Source organism: Mesitornis unicolor, unplaced genomic scaffold (assembly GCF_000695765.1).
Source record: "Mesitornis unicolor isolate BGI_N332 unplaced genomic scaffold, ASM69576v1 scaffold2065, whole genome shotgun sequence".
Lineage (NCBI taxonomy): Eukaryota > Metazoa > Chordata > Aves > Mesitornithiformes > Mesitornithidae > Mesitornis > Mesitornis unicolor.
In genome coordinates, this window is record NW_010187314.1 from 1 (window position 1) to 22,403 (window position 22,403).

A 22,403-nucleotide genomic window follows, 5' to 3' on the forward strand; every position below is an offset into this window, starting at 1 on the left:
GTGGTCCCTTCCAAACTGGTATTCTATGATTTGATGAATTGACTAAACTTTATTTTATCATCACTTTTAAGCCTTGGAAGCTTCCTAAGATTTTTTATAAAGCAGCCACAAGCCTACATGGAAGCTGACTTGTAAAAACAGAGTCACTTGTTAATTAAACTGCTGGATTTCTCCTTTCAATCCAGAATTTCAATAGGTGTTCCAAGGTGTTTGTTACAGCAACCTTGCGCTTAGCCAAATGAGCTGGGGTTGGCTTGTTCTGGCGTTATACGTTACAGTCAGTCTGAAAGCAATGGTTGTTCATGTCCATGGCTGTGTGACAGACGCAGTCATCCCTGCACAGCCATGTGCTTCCAAAGAAAATTTTACAGCAGCTATTTTGTGCCCTCACCGGTCAACGATTTGAAAAAGCACAACTGCTCCTGTCAGGAAAACACTGCCTGTGCAACGCGATGGAAGCATTGAAAGTAAAAGATCAGCTCGTTGAACAACTCAGCCTGGTGATTTGAAAGCTATTAATAAATGGGAGAGTTTACAGTCGGTTGTGAAGGAAAGAAACAACCCACATTAAAGCAACAGACACCATCATCTGTCTGGCGTTTCACACTGGAGGTGGTTGTGACTCTGCTGAAACTCCAAGCACGTGTCGGCGTGCTCAGTTCTTGCACTCCTGGATAGCTATAAAAATGTCCTGATTTAGTGAAATTGGGTTCTTACGTCTGTCAATTGTGAATTTTAGGTTCATTTATTCATCTTTTCTATTTTAAAGCCTGCTGCTGAGGCCGAAAGAGGAATGAAATTGTTGTCATTTATACTGCGTGCTACAACTCATATAACAGTTCAGCACAGAAATAGCATGCATTCCATTCCTGTGTAAGGAATTCATTATACATGGCACCAGCTGTCTAATTCAGACCACAACTGCCTTGATTTAGGTGATGCAAAGGATTTAAGTGATTTTAATACAGGTTCTTGTGTCTTTGTGTTTGATGGAATAGTCAAAACCCAACAGCACTGAAATCCGGGTCAAGGCATCAGTGGGTTTCAGGGACAGTGGGACATGATTCTTGGACCTTAGCAAGGGACAGAGCTTGTAAAATAATATCAAAGTAAATCTGTGCTTAGGATTGTGCAACACACGGCTGTACCAAAAGACTGTGCCACAGACAGGGTAGTCTGAAATAGGTTTTCTCGTCTGTCCGTTAACAACTCTCAGCAGAGCTGCACTGTCTGTCCTCATAGACAGAGAATGTGCCTTCCACTGAAATCTCTCACTTTTTGAAGGGTTGACTGATTGCTCTTTTATCACGACAGACATCACAAAACTGTACTGTGTGTGCAGAAAGAGCCCTACCTTTTCTCAGGCACCCAAAAGTCGGGACCCAAGTCAGCAAAGCTTTTTTACCACATGGTAAATTTTTAAAATCCAGCTTTTTATTTGGTAAAACACTTAAGCCCTTGCATTGGGGACTTTGCTAAAGTGGGGCCTATTCACATGAATAGTAGTTTAAAAGTCAAGCTTCATTTTTCACCAATAGTTTATGGTTGACTCAACTGCTCAGGTAAGTCGTACTCCTCTGGTGGAAACACTGGAGTAAATCCATCCTAACTTCACTACACAAATTTGTTTGTTGTAAAGAGTGTTGCACTTGCTTTATATTGGTATAACAACATCAGGATCAGGCTCTGATCGACTGCATTACTTGAAAAATTACACTGTTAAATATGTCAGCACTAACAAAAAGCTGATTATGGCTGTCATTTAACAGGTACTCTAGGATTAACTCCAAATGCACCTAGTAATAATAACAAAGGTATCCCAGCCTGGGCCAACGTCACAGCTGTACCAGTCAGCTACATGCCTGAGCAAAGGAGTCCTCCTGTGTCTTCTCTGAGCATAAACAGAGGTAAAAGCTACAGCATTTCTCTCCAGAGAAACACCAGACAGCAGCACTCATCACCCAATAAACAAATGAAGGTGGTATAACCAAAGTTACTTGGCACTTTGGGAATTTCAGCTTCTGTGACAAGATGCTAAGCTCTATAATGATGGAGAAGTCTACCAGTTGTACTCATTTATCTGAAATGTTGTAAAAGCTGTATCTTGATTTAGGGGCTAGTAAACAAGAGCACAAAATAGCTGCTATGACTTGCTGCTAAATCTACTTCACTGCTGTTGCGGAGGACAACAGTGTGAAAGGTCCTCAACACAGCCCCTGCTGAGTCTGAGGTCACGTGCGTCCCAAATCACAGGCACCTCAGTCACATTTTTGCAGATCCATCTAACGCCCAAGGATTAAGGCTTTCTTTATAAAATACAGAGTCATTTTGACTTTGACTAGATGAACCAGTAAAAATATGCTCTAAGTTACAAGCATGAGACTAGTTTAGATCCTAATAGGATCCCAGTGACTCCATCTTCTGCTGCCTGCTTCTCTGAGGCTGCTCACTGGGCTTACATTCAGCTTCCAGCCAGTAGCAAAGCTAATGTAAAGTTACTGCCATCATAAATGACAGATGAAAGCTCTGTGGTAGATAAAAATCTCTGGTGACTGATGGATCCTGTTAAAGCTTGGGCCTTTGCCACAGTTTAGTGCCTACTTAAACAAACCAGCTGTGAGAACCATCGCCTATAAAAGCAGCATCACCACCACAACTCTGGGAGCGTGCCTGTGCACAGACGTGTGTATTTATGTAGCTATCAAACAAAGAGCTATCAGACTCCTTCTCAGCATAGCTCAGGGGTTAATCTAAGACTTTGGATAGTCAAGAAACTGCTTGGAAAAGAAGATGAGCAAGGCAAAGTTATCTGTCCGTTTTATAAACGGAATTTGCACTGGAAATTCTTTTTGTTCCTGGAAGTGTTGATCAGAACAGGCCTTGGCACCAAATTAAGAAAACTGTTGGTGAGAAGAAGGAAAAATTATTAAGGTCTGATTTCGAAAGATTCAATGCATTCAAAAGATTCAAGACATTCAAAAGCTTCTTCAACCCTTGGAGGGTACCTCACCCACCGTTCCTTTGAAGACATCCTTGGTCAAGGGTCTAGGATTTGTCTAGTTACAGGAAGGGTTAAATACCTCCAAAAGTCGAGGAACACCCATGAATGAGTGGAAGCTGTCTTGGTTAACCATAGGCAACACTGAGTACGGGCATGTCTCTGGACGTTGACAGGGAGATGCCAACCACCACCAGACCAGCAAGAGCTGGGCAGTGCTTTGCACTTCAAGATGAGACTGGAGGCAGCTGCCTTCAGTGACTGGTGCAGGTGTTTGTCTGGTTGGAGGCCTATTTTAAAGAACACATTACTTTCAGAAGGGCCAGATCCCACCAGGATGTCAAACAGACTGTGAGAATAAGTGCTGGGTTGTATTCTTCAGGGAGGAATGGTAGGCAGGATGTATCCGTACCAACATCAGTATGGTTGTACGGACTTGTAATGTGTCTGAGAGCTTCTTAGTTTGAGAGAGTGGTGTCCTGGGACTGTGTCACTTCTAGAAATAGGCAGCAGCAGGGAGTGGGAAGGGTTGGATATTAGTTTTGAACAGAGATGTCACCTAAGTCTTGCTTTCTGTGCCTTAAGTCCTTTCTGGGACATAGTCCCTGTCTGTCTGGTGTTCACCCAGGTTCTTGGCCTCACCTGGAGGCTGGCTTCATCATGGAAAAGTAAAGCTCAGCTTCTAGGACTCCAGGTTGAGCCTATGGCACCCTCGTGTGCAGCCAACCAGTTAAACCAGTAGTTCACTACACTTGGCAATGCTCCTCAATAGTGTCACATCCTTCCCTTTAACAGGGAAGTGTATGAGGTGAAAGGGTTTGAGGGCCTTTTGTGAGAAGCATCTGAGAACTTCCTCAGCTACTGCAGGAGTAGAAAAGGCCTTTGTCCCAGAAAGTGCTACAAAAGGAAAATGTCTCAGTCTTTGTGTCCCTTACCTCTAGGGTGGGTACCAGCCTGCTTCTCATGCCTGTTTCTCTTCTATATTTCAGTTGACAATGACCCACATTTCATCATACACCTGCCCAAGAGCCGAAGGGACATCTGCTTCAATATCAACTCCGAGCCTGGAAAGATCCTAAACTTGGTTTCTGATCCTGGTACTGGTAAGGGAATAAAATATGGTTTACTTTATAGCACTTTTCTTCTCTTGGGTCTGAAAGGTGTTCAGAGGGAGGAGGGGAAATGCCTACAAGGAGGACTGTGCGTTAACAGGAGGGAAGTGGTTATTTCCCCCCACATTTGGCGTATTCTGTCAGTTTGAGGCTTGCCAGTGCAAGATGGCAACAAACTAAATCAAATTTGGTGGTGGCCACCAAGATGATTTTGGGGCTGGAGCACAGGACACATAGGGAGAGGCTGAGACAGCTGGGTTTGGTCAGTCTTAAGAAAAGATGACCTACAGGGAATCTTGTTGCTGTCTGCAACCACCTAATCAGAAGGCAAAAACGGAGCCTGACACATCTCCAGCTAAAGGACAAGAGACAACAGAAACAAGTTGCAAGAGTTGACATTCAGAGTAGGAGTGAGCTATTAGGAAAAACTTTTCATTGTGAGGATGGGCAAACACTGGGAAAGGAGCCAAAATGGGTGAGGGAGTCTCCACGATAAGTGAGGGTTCCCCTCTCTCATTTGTACATGTGAAGAAGAAAGTGGAAGATGGATACAAAGGAAAATAAAATTGGAGGCATCCTAGGTAGCAGACAGAAAAAAATGTGCAACTGTGCTCCCAAAGGTATCAAAGCAAATCAGACTCTTCTTCTCAGAGGGCTTTACCTATCGGCATTTCTATGACTCCTGGGATATATGTGAAAAGCCATGAGCATTTGGAGGCAGGTTGAACTGGGCTGGAAATACGGTACCATTCCTCCATTGCCCATCCACCCCATGCCTTTCACAGACAGCAGGGGACCGAATGGCTCATGAATCAGCTCATACTACCAGCAAGACACACCACCAGTTCCCACCAGATTTATATGCTCAGTAGCATCAGGAGGTGATTTAATAAATTATTCCTTTCTCTTGGCTGGCAAGATAAGAAAAACAGGGGGTCAGAGCATTTCCTGTTTCCCCTGCTCCCATGTTACTCCCTGCTGAGACCAGAACTCCAAGTCTCTTGGTGGTGCTCTGAGAATTAGGCAACATCTGCTTCTCTGCTCTTCACAGGAGTCGTGGTCAACGGGCAGCTAGTTGGGGCCAAGAAAGCAGAGAACAAGAAACTCAACACATACTTTGGCAAATTTGGTTTTTATTTCAAAAGCAAAGGCCTGAAAGTGGAGATCACCACGGAAACGATAACACTGAAAGATGGATCTTACAGCATCGCGCTGACCTGGTCTGACACGGGGCACATCCTTCGGAAACAGTGAGTTGCTGAGCATTTGTCGTCTGCCCTATGGAAACCATTTGCAAGACAGCACTGGACTGACCCAGCTATGGGTGGGATCCAGGTCACAGGGTGCATACACATGGGCATGTGAATCTTAGCTAGATGTCTGAGATCTTGTTGTAGTTAATGAAATTAGGCAGTAGGGCCAAGAGTTGACCAAACACAAGTAAAGAAAGAGCTGAATAAAAAAAAGCTGACTTTAGTTGCTAAGATGAGGATTCAGTTGCCTAAAGCACCCAGTGTTATTTGAGATACCTTCAGGATTCCTGACACACTGGGAGACACGACTCACAACATCCAGAAGACCTTCACCTGCAGATTAACAGCTAGCAGGCATGTTGGACACTCTACAGAACTAGATATCTGTTTAGACAATGGGGTCACTTCCAAAATCTCCATTCACTGTAGCAAAAGATCAATTTTTTAGAGCACGATTTGGTTGCTGAACACAGGCATGAAGTTTTTCCCCCATTAGGCACTGTTCTGCCAGAACTCTGGGTACCACTCTCAAGGCTGTGGATTTCTGATGGATCCTCTGACACATAGAAACATAGAATCATAGAATGTATTGGGATGGAAGGGACCTTTAAAGCTGATCCAGTCCAACCCCTGCAGTCAGCAGGGACATTGGCACCACATCAGGTTGCTCACAGCCCCATCAAGCCTGACCTTGAATATCTCCAGGGATGGGGCCTGCACCACCTCTCTGGGCAACCTGTGCCACTGATCTACCACCCTCATGGTGAAGAGCTCTTTCCTCATATCCAACCTAAATCTGCCCTTTTCCAGTTTAAAACCATTCCCCTTCATCCTATCACTCAATGCCCAGTGAAACAGCTCTTCCCCAGATTTCTCATAGGCACCTTTCAGGTCCTGGAAGGTTGCTATAAGGTCCCCCTGCATATCTGCCAGCCTGTGAGGTTGTTCTGGATGCCCGAGAGTATCTCAAGGGCCCTGATGATTTCTTCTCTGGATGATCCTGCTCTAGCAGGGGGGTTGGACTGGATGGTCTTCAGAGATCCCTACCAACTCTGACCATTCTGTAATTCTGTGAGAGCTTATATGTGGGCAGCTGAACTGAGTCCTGCCTTTGGTTCATTTCTGCTAGGCTTCTCATCTCTGTGAAGAAAGAAAGCAATGTTACTATCACTGTGGGTGAGGAGATGTCCTTCATGGTTTTGCTGCACCGTGTGTGGAAGAATCACCCAGTCAACGTTGACTTCCTGGGAATCTACATTCCCCCTGAAAACCAGTTCTCTCCAGCAGCCCACGGGCTGATAGGTAAGGGCTGCTGGTCGGGCGGTGGGAATGGCAGGCCACTAGGAAGGGTTTTTGCTTGATCTTTGAGTGAATTAGTTGGTGTCTGTGTCCTGATGGGGAAGGTATGAAAATCATAGGGAAAATCAGCCCTCCAAGCCCAAGGCAAGATGTGGGACTCCCGAGCGGCAGAGGTTGTTTACCCAAATACTCTTCGCAGCTCCAGTCTGCTTACTTACAGGAAGTCTGCTGGCTCAAAAGCTGAGCTTTCTACCCTCCCAGTGTGGGTGAGCTGATAGCACTGGACACACAGTGCCCTGTGATCCATGCAGGAGGGGTTTGCCTCTGCTGCACCCAGGTTGATTTGTCAAAAGTGTCCAGCAGCAGCGTAAATGAGAGCCTCAAAGGTCAGGACACACAAAGAGCTGTAACCCTCTCTTTGATCAGGTCAGTTTGTGTCTGAACCAGAAGTGCACATCCACCACCAGCGACCTGGGCAAGATCCAGAGAAACCACAAGCCACCATGGAGGTGAAAGGAAACAAGCTCACTGTTACCAGGTGAGAATAACGAGCTCTGTTGCCCTCTTTTTAAACCTGACGTATTTTTGTTTTTAATGATGTCAATGACTGTAAGCTTTTTAGCTCTCAAGGATCTCAGGGAGGGCAAAATCACCTGTGTTTGCCCTCTGGTTAATAAACTGGGTTTAGCTGTTGGCAAAAACACTTGGGACAAGTTGGGTTCTTTCATATTTTTGTATAAACAGCTGGCCAGCATTCGACCTTGGACTGTGCCCCAAAATAGGGTCCAGAAGGTCATAGAACTGTAAAACACACTGCATTTGGTGGTTGTTTCCACTCTCTGCTGGTGGAAGACACCCACCTTGCCATAAATAAGCAGGATTATCGATGTCTTCGTGTCTACCTGTCATGCCATGAGCTTCATTTTGGGTGCCCTCTTCCTCACAGGGGGCTGCAGAAGGACTACAGGACGGACCGCGTGCTTGGGACTGATGTGCAGTGCTGGTTCGTGCACAACAGCGGGAAAGGTTTCATAGATGGGCACTACAAAGATTACCTCGTCCCCCACCTGTACAGCTTTCTGAAGAAACCCTGAATGCTCCCACACAAAACCAGTTTATTACCAAAAAAACCACGTTCTCTGCTCCCAAACAACTCTTCTGAACAGCAGCTGTCAGCCTGTCAAGCCAGATTGACCGAAGGTGACCTCACCACCATTTACTTTAGAAATGATCAGTGTTTCAAAGCAATGTAACTCCCTTTTCTGTTAAAAGAAATTAAATCTGTAATAAAGTGACAGGCTGGGTTGTAGTAGGTATCTTGCACTTGCTGGTTCTGATTTAATGGATAGCAAACTCCACTAAAAGTTTCAACTGTTTTGTAACACACATTCCAGAGTAGACTTGTAGTGTGGGTAACACATACGACCAGATTTAATATATCTGCTTTTTCAGAGTGCTGGTAAAATCTAAGTTCATGCACTGCTGGACTAGGCAGAAAGCAACGGTTTTAAAACTCAACCAGGAGGATGTGCATTAAACATAAAGGGAATTTAACATAAAGGAACATGGTCTCAGGAATGGGTACCATGAGGAGTCACCAGCCTTTAAGGATGGGTTAACCAGTGGTGAAGAATGTCCTTGAAATAGCTGATGCTGCCATAATGCAGGAAAATTAATTAGATGAGTTTGAGAAATCCTCCAGCCTATTTTTTGGTGAAAATTGCATCATCACAGCAGAGTTCACACCCAGGCATAAATCTGGGACAGCAGGAAAAGTCCAGACTATATAGAAATCAGCATCAGTACTAAAAACTTCCCATCGAGTGGGATTAGCTCCCAAAAGAAGCCTTATTCTTCAAGAGTATTCAACAATGAATGAGATCAGCAGTGAAACAAACATACATGTGTATGTACCTAGAGCCAGATTTAAACTCTGCTTTCTGGCAACATTAGAAAAAAATGTTGGAGAGATTCTTCTTAGCAGCCCTAATTTAGGAAGGGCCCTTGCTGCTCTGAACTTTAGTTTCCATCACCTGTGAACCAAAGGCTGGTACATGCCCTTTCTTCAGCCATGGTGCCAGGAGGGAGAGGACCAATGAGTTTAAGCGTCTCTTCAAAGTAACTCTCAGAAGTGTAAGCAACTTCCCCACGAATCATTGTTTCTTTGAACCCATATATTAGCTTTGCCCTCCACAACACCCTGCCAGCAGTGAGTTCCCAAGTTTAAGTAGGTCCTGGGGTGAGAGGGGGAACCTGTCAAGTCTGTTTTTAAATCCCCAAATCAGTTAATTCATTTCCTAGCTTGCATTTGAAAACAAGCAGTGAATAACCCTTCACTGTTCATCTCCACACAATTCATAACTTAATGTATCTATTATATTCACTTGTTTTCAGGCTCCAGAATATGAGGCGTAATTATTTTCAGTGATACAGAAGCTGTTTTGTTCTCTCACTAACCCTCATCACTCTCCTGCATACCTCTTCTCACTCAGTATCTGATCTCTGAGAAACAGCAGAGCTGTTTACACAATCCAGGTTGCACAAAGAGTAAATTCAGAATTTACAGACAAGCGAGTCCTCTGTCTGCAGTTCTTTCCCTCATAATTCTCTGTTCTTTAGATACTGTTACTGCTTGACTCTGCCCTTGCACGTAGGGACGAGAACCCTGACCAGCCACCTGATGTCCTGTGGGAGGTTATCTCAGGCTATTCCAGGCAGCAGTTTCACTAAACCTCTGCAGTCTTTCAGTTTTCCTGCAGAGGTCTCCTGGAAACCACAAATAACACCACAGTGAACCTCTGAGACAAGGAAAGGGACAAGGAATGGTGACTTTTGCCTACAGGGACCTTCAACTTTCAGACCATGTGCACATCAGGACAGCATTCTCCCTCTTCAACCACCAGCTGAGATCTCTGGAGGGTACAGGGGGTATCGGTTCTTGCCATCAGGTCCCACGCACACAACGTAACCAGGGGTAGACGGGACCCTCAGGTGACAATTTGTGTTTTGCCTGGGACAACTCGCATCTTTCACTCAAATGAGGCAGGGCACCAGTTGGGAGCTTTACTGTGCTCTTGGGTGGATATAAACCAACACACACCTCACGTGTTCAAAAAGCTGACAAGAAATACACTGACCTAAGAAAGGGTTGTGTTTATTCTTGAACTGCTTTAGCAATTAAACATTGTACAAAAATGTGGCATTTTTAAAAAACTAAACAATAACGTTACATCATTTCACATGAGTAATGTTACTCACGTACCAGAGCAGGGAAACAATGGAAGCACGAACAAAGGAAAAGGCTCTGGAAAACCAAAACAGCGATCACCAATTTGTGTCTGCACAGAAACCCCACAGGTAACACCCACCCTGGAGTCCCTATGAATATAAATTGTGTATTTGTACTATTAGGAACCCTGACAACAAGATGATGGAGAAGTGGTGACCTGGATTCTACTGTCGCTGATGTGCTAACCAAAAATAAGTTGGTGACAGCACTTAATAAACCAGACCATTCCTACAGAATCCAGGAAAATAATCCCCTGCAGCACTCTTACCTTCTTGCTATTCTCTTAATCCCTTCCCTTGTTCCTGCAGCCAGAACTCAATTTTGGCTGCAGACTGGGAAGAGTGCTGCTGAAACTGCACTGGCTCTGACACACGCCGCCTGCCTCAAGCAGCTATTTGTAGTAATTCTCTCTGACAGAACTGCTAAAATACTCCAGTAAATAAAATCCTCAAGCTTGTAGCTATCTGCTGTATTTAACAAAAGGAAATTGAACCAAAATATTAAAACTTTGATATAGAAACAGATGAAAAATTTCCACTGGTAAGATCTCCACATTTTATGTAGGAAATCCGTAGTGATCTTTAAATAAATTCAATTTCCCTGTGGTTAACTTCTATATACATTATAAATACATACACACACAATTAAAACCCTGACATGGTAGAGTCTTGTGTCTGCCTGCAAGATGCCAGAAAGATGTATTTGGGAACCAAAATCTTCTCTGATCCACAATCAGCACCTCAGGCGAGTTTGGAAATGTCTTCGTACTGGATGTCTTCAACTCGGCGTCCTTTTAAAGGTCCCTGGAGAATGACACAGTGTAAGAAATGTAAGCTTGTTTGTTTAAGTCCCAGTAGTGAGTTTAAAGTAAGACAGATAAAGGGGCTGTATGAAATCTCACCACATTTAGACATTCTCAAGAAGCATAACCACAGTGATTAGCAATGGAAATCAGAGTCATTGGTGTTTTCACTCAGCGCTGCACACAGCAAAAGCGCGATGATTGCTGTTTTTTGTTTAAGTGCACTGTCCAGAAGCCACATATAACCACATAACCATACAATCATATAACCACACACTGGAGAAATGCATTCAGAAAGCTGCAGGTTTGGGATCTGCTCACAACACAGTGTTTTCTGTTTCATTATTTTCAATCTGACCAGAGAAATGTGACAGGGCCTTAACACTGTCCCAGAAATCTTTTCACATTCAGGACACTTCTTGTACTAGTTAAAGTCCTTGCAACTTTGAGGCAAACATAAGCAGCTGTTTTGAATCAATTCACTGTGAACGTACAGGTAGTAAAAGATTTCATTTTGAAGACAAAATTATATCTAAAAATCCTGGTAGCATCAGTAAGAAAATTCTCACAGACTTCACTAGTTTTCAGGAGCAGTTTCATCAATCTTTAATGTGTAGACTCCGAATTCATGCAGGAGGGGGAAACCTTAACACCTACAAGTATAAGAACTAGAGAAAAAACTACCCTGGTTTCCAAGACCAATATTATCATGATTGTTGGCTCCAACCAAAAAGCTCCTTCTGTGGTCAGGACTTCTCTACCGTCTCTCCTCAAGCAAATTCTCCAGAATCCAATAAAGAGCTGTGTTGCTGAAGCCCTCCTTTACACGGGATCCTAACAGGGCCTCTCTCCTGCAAGCCGTGTTTAAGAAATCTGCCTTTAAGCCAATATTCCCTCTACTGTATCAATGAGTTTAAAGATTGGTGTTGCAAAGGAGAGCAAAGAAGCAGCCACACAGACATAACAACATGGCCTAATTTTGACCTAGAGAAAGGTGAGATGTAAAAAAAACCCAAACTCAAACAGTCATAGATGTTAATTATAAACAAGACGACAAATAACCACACAAAGCCCCACGTTCAGTCTAGAAAAGGCACGAGAAAATTCACCTCCTTGCATACTTCACATTTTTCATCTTCCCACAAAATACAAAAGCCACATTCAAAATAAACATACAAAATATTTTGCAAGTCTCTTTCAAGTTCAAAACTCGCCAAATTCCACATCCTGGCATCTTTTTAAAGGCAAACAGCAGAGCATTAGTCTGCAGTGGAGAATATGTGGCTGTTTTTCTACTGGTTGGGAATGGGGCGGGAAGGGCGACCACAGCATTTTGCGCACCATAAATCCCACTGATAAGACAGGATTAATGACACCATCTCACCTTGTGAGGGCTCTTCAATGCACAGAAGAAAAGCACTCTACACAAACTAGATCTTGCAGCGCTTGATACTTACAGAATCGATGATTATTGTCGCTGAAAACTTCTTTTCATTGATAGATTCCAAGATGCCTTCATTTCCCCTGTAACCACCATTTAATACCATCACTTTCTTGCCTGAAATGAGAAATAGGAAAACAGTTACACACAAGGGCTTCCAGCCTCCTTTGATGCAGTTGTGTTCAACTCCCCTGACAGCTGAAGGGGAGGTGGTTTCTCCCAGCAACTACAGCAAGCAACACGCAGCTTTGCCCTAAAGCCTGCCCGTTTCCAAAATGCGCCTCAGTTTACTGTTCCAGACACACAAACATTACTGTGTACCCGCCAAAGAAACACCAGTGAACCACACAGGAGATGAGGTGAGCTTTGCCAAGTGCCCACAGCTATTTGAGGTATAACTTTGGAGGGAAGATACAGGATAAATAAGACCAAGGGCTCTGTAGGGCTCTCAGAGATGCTTTCTGGCAGCTGAAGAGAGATGCTTTCATCTCATCAAATGAACTGATTCCTAAAGCACTTGCATCTTCTCAGAAAATAATCTAATTCTTATGAGAAGGAACTGTGAAGACTCAAAGCAGAAGCAATGTAATAATTCCCTAGAAAGTATCCCAGAGGATATTTGGTAAATGATCAGAGTAGCTCACGAAATGCTGTCACAAGAGCAAGATGGCTCTCATCGTGGTACTTTCAAGTGGATGAATAAAAGAACTAAAATGTAAGTTTTGCAGCGACAGCTAAGCTGAAAACCAAACAAAATAGCTTTACCTGGTGCGGGTATTACAGTTTCCAGATGTGTCTGATCAAGCTTCAGTTTGTCTCCAGAATCAATCATCTTCACAACTGCTGTGTACTTGTCAATCACTTCCTGTTGTGAAAGGCAGAGGTCAATCAGAAAAAATAAAAATCTCTCAATTTACATGTGAAAACTAACAAACTCAGGACCATGAGTCTGCACTTCTACATTTTCAAGAGCAGCAGGGACTTCTGAGCTGTCCTATAGGCATCCAGCTCTCACAAACTGCTGGCTGGCCTCACTCTAAAGTGAAGGCTGGATTAAAAAGGCTCCTCTTGAACACCAGTAACCGGTCTAATCAACCACTAATTTTGTCAGCCTTGTCTGAAGGTTTTGTCAACCTTTGGGTCAGCTTTCTTAGCTATTCCCTCAAACACGGAGAGTAAATCAGAGGCTTCCTTCCCCCATGGGAGGCTAAGCTGGCTGGAAGCCACACAGTGACAACTGGGATACTGCCCCTCAAAGAAGTGAAATGTTACTGATCATCTCTGTGCCTAGCATAAACCATGTTCCACCTCTCAAATTCAGTAACTGTTCTCCCAGATGGATGTATTAATAGCGACAAACTATACAGGACAAAACAGTGTTTAAAGGAGGATTACTGAGTAAATGCCATTAAATCAATTCAGAGATTCACTCCCTGCCTAGAATAAGTCCCAGTAAAGTTAAGGTGATGTTTCAGCCACTGTCAGTGTTGACTTAAGGCTGAACAACTTGCACCATGAAACAAAACTTCAGGAGTTATCCAATACCAGAAAAGCCTAGCCAATGCCACACGCTTCCATCTGCACACTTTACCTTAACAACTGCCTTCTTCTTATGATACTTCTCTCCGAGCTTCTTTGTTACAATTTTTACAATGATTTCCTGGAAGGTATGAAAGGAGAAAAAAAATAAAAAGCCAAAATATACAAACAACTACACAATCTAAACTCACTGCACTTTGACTGCAACCACAGACTTTACAGCACAGTGCAGGAAGCAACAACACTGAAGACTCATCATTCAGGAACTTGTCTTTTTCCTTGAATTACTGCCTCTAAGTAGTATCTCTCAAGACTTTCCTTTGTTTTACAAGTACAGTTACACTTGTATTCAAGATATAACGTGACAGTCCCCAATGGGTCAAAGGCTGGACTTCTTGATCTGGAAGTCCAGTCAACAAGTAGATGCTGAGATGAGGTCTCTCAGCTCAAAGGCTGGTGGTGACTTCTACGTCTCTGTGCGTGCCAACTACCAGTGCAGAAAGAAGAAGGCTGCAAGTAACACCATGATGTAAACATGATCTGTAGAGACTCCCAGTACCAACATTTTAACTAGAGAATTCCACCCTGAGATCAGTTATATGATGCTTCAGACTGCAGATCATGCTCAACCAGAAGGGTAATTCCTCCCAGATACTGTTATGTTTCACATTTGGCAGTTTGTAAACTAAGAGTGAATTTGGTCTAGATCTTTACACAAATCAGTAGTGGCTTTGAGATACAGAATTGGTTGTATTTAGTATAATAATAACTTTAAGACACTTACAGGCTGCAACCAGTAGTCTCTTCGAGATATTCTTTTCTTCTCCTCTTCAAGCTACAGAACAACAAATAATCACCATTCACTTCCTCTTCTTACTGCAGTTTTCCCATGCCTTTGAAAAGCTAAATGAATTCTCCAGGCCCACATCAAGTGGGGAATAAAAGAAACCCCAAAACTACATAAGGGTAAGTCAGTGTGTGCTTGCTGTATAAAACTCAATCTGATGAGATCCAGGAACCCATGATAAGATGATAGAGATTTACATTTGGGGTTTTTTTTGTCAAATGTTTCTAGATATTTTCTTCTTTTCCTAAATCCTTTACTTCCAACATCTCAGTTGTCTGGGGAATAGGCACAGATGGGCAGCAGAAACCAGTTTTAATAGGGAAGTGAAATCATTCTGCGTGATAAGAAAAGTCTGAATTCCACATAAACTGCAGGCCTGAGGTCACTTCAAAGGAACGTCCTGGTAAAGTGGACATAGCCATAAGCATGGGGTTATAAAAGCACAGATCCTGCACAATTATTACCTCCATAATCTCATCCAGTGCGGATTTCTTCTTTTTCTCTTTGGGCTGACCAGAGCTATGAGCTGATTCTTTTCTTTTAACTGTCCCTTCCACCTTCTTCAGTGCATTCGGTCCAAGGACACTGCTGGAAGAGTAAGATGGTGTTTTCACAGCAGACCTTACATTGTCTCCTCTACCAAGATGCACCTGAAGAGCTGGTTGTGCAAAAAGGCCTGCTGATCTATTAATTTTCAGTTGTGCAAGTCACCTTCCAGACCCTGCATGCCTCCTTCTCTAGGACTGCATTTGGCAGCTAGAACTGATGTCCTTGTGGTGTAAACTCCGTGTCCGCTGATGTTTGCTGCTAGCGGTCCAGCAGAATGAAAACAACCTAATGATCAGTTCACCAGTGCAAAAGCAAAGAGTTCAATGGAGAAAAGCAGGTCTGCAAGTAAGGTTTTCAAATTCAAAAGGACAAATGTGTGACTTTAGAGAAGCCACCTGGGCAGAGCAACTGTTCAACACGGTAGATATCTAAAACTCCTTCCAGGCAGAGATACTTGACCTATCTGGCAGAGGGAGAAATTACATGGGAATCTGTAGAAAAGGGCTCCATACCCAGCAAATAAACACCATCTTCATAATCATATTCAAAATAGGCAAACACCATATGACTTATGAAAGAAAAGAGTAATCAGCACAATCACCTTGGGTATCAGGGAACATCTAGGTAAAGTGAGAACTGCCTAGAGGCAGCTTGAGTTAAGCCATTTTTATTAAAGACATTTGAATGCAATAAAAAAATGTAGGTGTTCTCTCATCCAGAAAGACACCTTGGGGATCAGGGAACATCTAGGTAAAGTGAGAACTCCCTAATGGCCAGTTAAGCCATTTTTATTAAAGACATTTGAATGCAATAAAAAAATGTAGGTGTTCTCTCATCCAGAAAGATGAAGAAGGCTGCTGTGAGGTGGACAGTAAGGTAATGTTAATATGGCCTTACAACAAATCGCATGTTCTGCTTGTGGTGAGGATGTTGGCTATACTAGCAAAGAGAAGGTCTGACACAGGGATGAAGATACACAAATGGAAATACAAGCAAAATGGAGAGAAAAATTGTATTTCAGAGGAAGACTGGATAATCTCCATAGCAGAGTTCTACAAGAAATAGCACATCAAATCACAAATCAAATAGCAAGTACTTAAAATAATATCTCATAAAGGGTAACATACAATTAAAACGTAACCGCAGTGCCTATACTTAAGAAGGAAAACATATCTAGCTGTGAGGTTACTAAGGGGTTCCTCAGTATCAGTACTAAAACAAATCTTATTTAACATATTCATGAAGGAACCTGGGACAGAGAGTGAGAGACCACTGACACTGTTCAGGTGTGTCATCAATATGGAGAAAAAAAGAAAGAACTGGACACCAGAAGGGACTGGTTTATCTTGAAAACCATGTTTTAAAAGCTGTAAATTTCAACAGTACATTATGCAAGCTCACACACTTTGGAAAAGTTTACTCTGATTACCTTCTGTCTCCTGGGAGCTGTTTAAGAACAACAAAAGCAGAATAATATATTATTATGTGCTATAATCACAGATGACAGCTACCAGTGTGGACCAGCCATGAAAGAGTCAAATGATGCTAGGAAGCACCAAGACAGACAAGCATTAGTGCCTTGTATAAGCCATGGTGACGTTTCATTTGCAGCATACACAATTTGATCAGCTTCCCTGTTCAACTAGAACAAGGACAAGGAAGGGATATTCAGCAGATCAGGGAATGGGGAGATGAGGCCAGCACTGTGCAGGCCTGCTTGTTCAGCACAGTGAAGGCTGAGAGGTTACAACTGTTCGCTACAAATGCATTGCCTGAGAAAGCAAACACCAGGGAGAAAAATAACTATTTACGTTACGTGCCCACACCAACGTGAACGTGACTGCTATACACTGGCCATGACTACATTTACCTGGGAAATTACAGACAAGGTCCTAACCATCAGAGCAAACAGGTTTTGAAGAAACTTCCCTTGGAATTATCGGGCTGGGGAGACGCTAACTGTGTACAGTGGAGGCTGATCAGTGTGCGGACAGGACTGGACAGTGGTACACTTGCAATGCTGCAGACAGGAGTCAGTGACCTTGATAGTAGCTTCTGCTCATTCCTTAATTAGAAGTACTTCTAATCTTATTTGTCCACTGAGTGAGTTAAGCAGGGATTTAAGGTTGTAAGTTCTTGAGGGGAAAAAGGGCAGTGAGCACCAGAAGCTGTGTCTGCAGCAGCAGTGGTGAATCCTATCTCCTTGTCAGCCACAGGGCACACCTCCCTTCTCAGCAAGGCTCCAACTCTATCTCTGTATCTAACTACCAGCATCCAGAAGCCCCCAAAACTCCACTATCCACTGTCTATGATCTCCTGGTCCTATTTCTTCTACTAAGAAATAGAAGTCCCAGGTTTCTGTAGTTTGTGCTGTGAAGAGCACAGAAGGTGGAAAGCCAGGAATTCCTACTCCTGTGCTGCGGTGCTGCTGGACATCGGCTCAAACTCAACTGATCCTCACTAACAGCAAATGCATCTCACAGCTGCAGAACACACCTTTATGCTGACACAGGAAAGCACTTTCCATATACAACTCTGAAGTGACTCCTGTATCACCAATGACACATAAACCACAGTCTGGTCATTTCACAGTGAAGTGGGTATCCTAATTTTGCTTCAACACTACCATTACGAAGCTTGTCGACAAGTATCTCTCATGTGCTATGAAAAAATTAGACTACTTGATATATGATTTCACATTCAGCCAAATTTTAGCAAGCACCTTAAGTATTCCTCACTGAAACTATTCAAGTGAGTGTCTGCGTTAAGTTTCAGACTCACCTTAAGCACAACTCAATGCTTAGGGATAATTTACACGTTTTCCTCAAAGCCTGAAATCTGTACCTATTATTGCACAGAACTACTTTATTGTCTCATTTTCTGCCTGGCATATCTCCCATCAGATACCTTATCTAAGAGTTGAGCTTCTGATGAGAGGAAAGCTTTCGTTTTACCTGCAATACATTTAATTACAATATTGCCTCACATGAAAAGATGTACTGCTCATCAAACAGTTTCACAGACTGCTGTAAGCCAGTATTGTTTGCGTTATTGATCCCTTTTGTCCTGTGTTGCTCACAGTTATGCGATGACAATGAAACTTGTCAGATTTAGAAAGATTTACATCATGTAGATTCAGCTTCTTAAATGATGATCAGAGAAAGTATTACCTCCACTTAGACAAGGCAATCAAACCTTTTAGGAACCAAAATTAACACAAAATTTATATGTTCCCATTCATAGAAGGTAGCTGGGACTAGATGGCATTCACTTCAAATGCTTTGCCTGGATCCCTTACCCACAGTATCGTCTTGTAGGAACCTGTAACTGCCTGTTACTTTGTGGGCACCTGTCATGAACCATCGTGAATTCAAGGTGGCTCCTCACAGCAAACATTTAAGATAAACCCATTCATCCATTTTAAATACAAAAGAAACCACAAAGTCACCAAGTATCTCCTCCTGAATAACATGACAGGATGAGATATTAGTCTCCAAATATTTCAGGACAAGATACATCTTCCTGTATATACAAATACCATTTTCATCTAAGTGCTCTGCAACAGTAAGGGTTGCCCTTAAATTCTTTTCTCACCTTGTTTTAGAAGATGCTGCTACTGAAGAACTTGCTCCTTTGTTTAAATTAAATGTAACTAAAAAATAAAAAGACATTACTCTATTTCTATCTTTAAATATAACTGCATTGAAGGATGTTACAATTTTAAAAATCTGTGGATTGAAAAGATCATAAATTTGAAAATATTTACCAATCTATGTTTTGGTTCAGCTTTTAAAATAAATTACTTTAAACACTGTAAAAAATAATACTCTGTATTTCCATATTCCAGTGCTCTTTGTAACTGATCTCAAAGCACTTTATGAAGTACCGAGCAAGACCCAGCACTCATCTGGTTTTAATCACAAAGTCAGCTTCAGTATGTTCTAGAAAATTACATGTATCAAAATCTGGTTACCTTTTTCTTCTTCATTTTCTCTGTTCAGTTCAGTATAGACTGGCATTTCCTGCCAAAAGAATACAAAACACATTTCAGGAGTCTAACAGAAAACTGAGCCAAGATGTCATTTTTAGGTGATCATTGATTAGCTCAGTTTTACAGACTACTGTGAGATTATTACACGTAACTGTAATATTCAACCTGGCTTGATTCATAAGAAGATTAGAAATTGAAACATTATCTCATTACAGGCTTCTGTGCAAATTCTCTAATTAACACTCTCTACAGAGATGCTGTCTAAACTTGTTTGATTCCAGCACAAAAGTGGCCCTACAGTAACAGTTTTCCCTATTTGAACCAGCATGATTAGACTGGTTTCTGGACAGAGATAACCCAAAGAACGTTCCAAATTTTTAGCACCGAAGGCTCAGACCATTTAAATTTCAATTAGTTTCAAATTAAGAGAAAGGTAATTGTTTACAACAGCATTTAAATGTACCTATCGATACTCAGGATCAAACGAGAGGTTCCAGGCAACAACATGTATGGAAGTCATGGAATGACTCCAGATAAAGAGCTCCCAAATGCCACACCAACACTACCAAAGTAAACCTTCTGACTATGCAGATTTGATTATGCCCACTCCCCCTGGTTATCTCAGCCTCCCCACTGTACAAGGTACTTGTTACTTACAGCCCTAAAAGTTGTGAAATGTCATAAATGTAGACACGTCATGCTGGTTACCGTAGTTTTTTCTGTCTTCCTGAAGTCAAAAGTGATTTTTAAATTACTAATCACTGAAGAGCAGTAACTATTATTCCTTTAGTACTAAAGCAAACCAGGTACAAAGTAACTCCCAGTTTTCCTCCAGAGCATGTTATAATCTAAGATAACTGTATAGCAGAAAATTCAGAACATAAGTGAACTGCTGTAGTGATGCAAGTATGGAAGATGACAGTCTAAACTGAAGTCTGAAATAGCCAGGATCAGACACTAGGGCCACAAGGCACAATTCTGCTAGATTTCAAAATCTAGAAGAAGCTGTAACCTCTGCTGTCTCCTATTTATTTTGTTTTTGAAACTGTGGTTCCATAGCAGACCTTGATGTTCATCAGTTGTAAAAGCTAGGAGCACGTTGTTTAGGCAAGGAAACGTAACTAGCTGCAGTTTCAACAGAAACAAGTTGTTAAGGCTCCTTTCAGAAGTATGTGGGAGAAGACTGTTCCTTGTGCCTTAAAAAGAACAGCAATGCAGCCAAATATGCCCACTGTTCCTCAGTTTGAACTGGTAATGAGCTTGTAATCTGAAGCATGAAGCTTACTCATCACCTTCTATTTGACTGCAAAGGTAATACCAGTGCAAGGATCCCAGCAGCAACAAATTCACCATTAACTAAACCACGAGGAGTTTGGAGCTGAAGGCTGCCATACAGTGTCATTTTCCTTACCAGTTCTTTCCCCTCCAAACCTCTTCTAACTTGTTGTTCAATGAATTTAGCAGTTTTTTCTTCATCATCAAGGTCCTGTTTCTTCTTTCTCTCTTGTTCTTGTTGTCTGCGAATAGTCTCTGGGTCCCTATCGATATACTGAATATACCAGCCTTTTGGAGTCTCATCAACCTTGCAAAGACCTAAAAAGTTAATGCAGGGTAAAGGAAGATTAATGCTTAGAAAAGCAAGTAAGGGACAAAGAAAATATCAAGATCATTTTCACAGTCCACGTTCACTGTAACAATGCAGATACTTTACCAGAGACAACGTACCTCTTACTGGCCTGGTAAAATTGACTTTACTCAATACTATCCTCAGTATCTGTCTCTGCCCTTCAGCTAATTGGTTATATCTGGAAATCGGCCAGAGTACATAAAAAAGTGGATGGAGTGTTTTACAATATTTCCCTTATTGCAGAAAACGTTTCCTTCCCACTGTTTTAACAAGGAAGAAAACAGAAATCTAGCACATATAAACAATACACACTAATAGCATCATATTAGAGGAAACTTCACTATGCTACATTATTGTTACTAACTCTCACTAGTGTGAGTTTTCAAACACTTTATAACTCATGAACACATCCTGTAGGACACAGGCAACCAGAGCCAAAGTAAACTTTCTGTCACACCACAGCACCATTTAATTTTTCTTCCTCCCACTGAACACAAAACTACAGATCTCAAGCCTTAACCCTTTCACTAGGCCAGGGATGAAAACAACTGCTTGCTTCTTGTTAACTTAAATATGGAAGGATTCTGTAGTCACAAAAAGTGTTCTATCATAGTTTTTTAATTTTTAAATGGCAACTGTTGGAAACTGATTTAGAATTTAGCAATACCTCCAGTAAATATAGACCAACAGATGAAACAAGGCAAGGTTCATGATTGATGCATCTATCTCAGGCTTCCGACATTTTTCATAAGCAAATCTCTAATGGTTAGCACAGAAATAGGTTTGGACATCTGTTTATATATATACAGGAGCGGAGAGGAAGAAAGAGGAACGAAATGGGAGAACTACAGAAATGTTTACTGATCACTTATCAGGAACGCAATCATTCAATAATTTTAAAACTTCCCAACATTTACCTTCTCTCCCCAGCCATTTAGTAAAATCAGTCAGCGTCTCCCACTGGGTGGCATTCATGTGGATGTGCTCTCGATGACTGATATATTCATTGTACACAATATTATTGTGGACTCTCTTTGTTCCTAAAATAAAGAATTATTATTATTAAGTACAAATATGGGACCTAGGAGAAAGCAACCAAAACTCCTTGCACTGAATAAAAGACATTAAAAACAAACAGTAAAATATTTACCAAATCGCCTCCTGAGCAGCTCTAGGAAATCATTTCGGAACTCCCTCAGGGGAAAAAAAGAAAGTATTTTAGTAAAACTACAACGATTACAAAGCAATTGTCATTAACAATGAAATATCTGCAGTATAAAAATGAGTATTCTTTTGAACCGAGCATAATAAAATTCAGACAATCATTTCCCTTTTTCATTAAAGCAGCATTAAACGCACTACGTGTGCACAAAGAAACACAATATGGTACCTGCACATACTTATCAAAAGGATAATACCTTTTCAAAGGGATAAAACAGAAAGAACAAAATCTAAACACTCTCCACTAATTGCTGGTATTTCATTACCAGGTATCTTCCTAGGCAGACTGACACAAAACACAGGGCAGGACAAAGGGGAGCAGTGGCAGATGGGGCAGATTGATCACTCATCTCGCTGCAAAAGCAAGGGCTTGAGCACAAAGCTGTGCTTCAGACTCGTGCCGAAGACAGCTCCAGTCAACCCAGCTGTCGTGTA

General features: G+C 42.0%; 2 protein-coding genes across 2 annotated transcripts in view; one reads left to right on the plus strand and one right to left on the minus strand.

The window, feature by feature from the left end:
• Positions 1-1,775: 1,775 nt before the first annotated feature.
• Positions 1,776-7,945, plus strand: ITIH2 (inter-alpha-trypsin inhibitor heavy chain 2). Its single transcript, XM_010185376.1, has 6 exons — positions 1,776-1,907; positions 3,988-4,101; positions 5,162-5,360; positions 6,493-6,665; positions 7,089-7,200; positions 7,609-7,945. The coding sequence occupies exons 1-6, from the start codon at positions 1,859-1,861 to the stop codon at positions 7,754-7,756; spliced, it is 795 nt and encodes a 264-aa protein (XP_010183678.1). The 5' UTR covers positions 1,776-1,858; the 3' UTR covers positions 7,757-7,945.
• Positions 7,946-10,416: 2,471 nt separating this feature from the next.
• KIN (Kin17 DNA and RNA binding protein) overlaps positions 10,417-22,403 on the minus strand; it is a 14,781-nt gene continuing 2,794 nt past the window's right edge. The window contains exons 3-13 of the mRNA XM_010185377.1: positions 21,898-21,941; positions 21,665-21,787; positions 20,532-20,713; positions 19,103-19,151; positions 18,724-18,781; positions 15,045-15,168; positions 14,518-14,568; positions 13,786-13,854; positions 12,960-13,059; positions 12,211-12,311; positions 10,417-10,754 (exon numbers count right to left, since the gene is read on the minus strand). Coding sequence (XP_010183679.1) covers positions 10,692-10,754; positions 12,211-12,311; positions 12,960-13,059; positions 13,786-13,854; positions 14,518-14,568; positions 15,045-15,168; positions 18,724-18,781; positions 19,103-19,151; positions 20,532-20,713; positions 21,665-21,787; positions 21,898-21,941 — 964 coding nt within the window. The 3' untranslated portion in view covers positions 10,417-10,691. The remainder of the gene's footprint in view (positions 10,755-12,210; positions 12,312-12,959; positions 13,060-13,785; positions 13,855-14,517; positions 14,569-15,044; positions 15,169-18,723; positions 18,782-19,102; positions 19,152-20,531; positions 20,714-21,664; positions 21,788-21,897; positions 21,942-22,403) is intronic.

Bases quoted from the DNA above. Each gene is read 5' to 3' on its own strand.
- ITIH2 (XM_010185376.1), top strand. From the start codon at position 1,859: ATGCCTGAGCAAAGGAGTCCTCCTGTGTCTTCTCTGAGCATAAACAGA. The intron at 4,102-5,161 runs GTAAGGGAATAA...TGCTCTTCACAG, and splicing joins GGTTTCTGATCCTGGTACTG to GAGTCGTGGTCAACGGGCAG. The intron at 5,361-6,492 runs GTGAGTTGCTGA...CATTTCTGCTAG, and splicing joins GGGCACATCCTTCGGAAACA to GCTTCTCATCTCTGTGAAGA.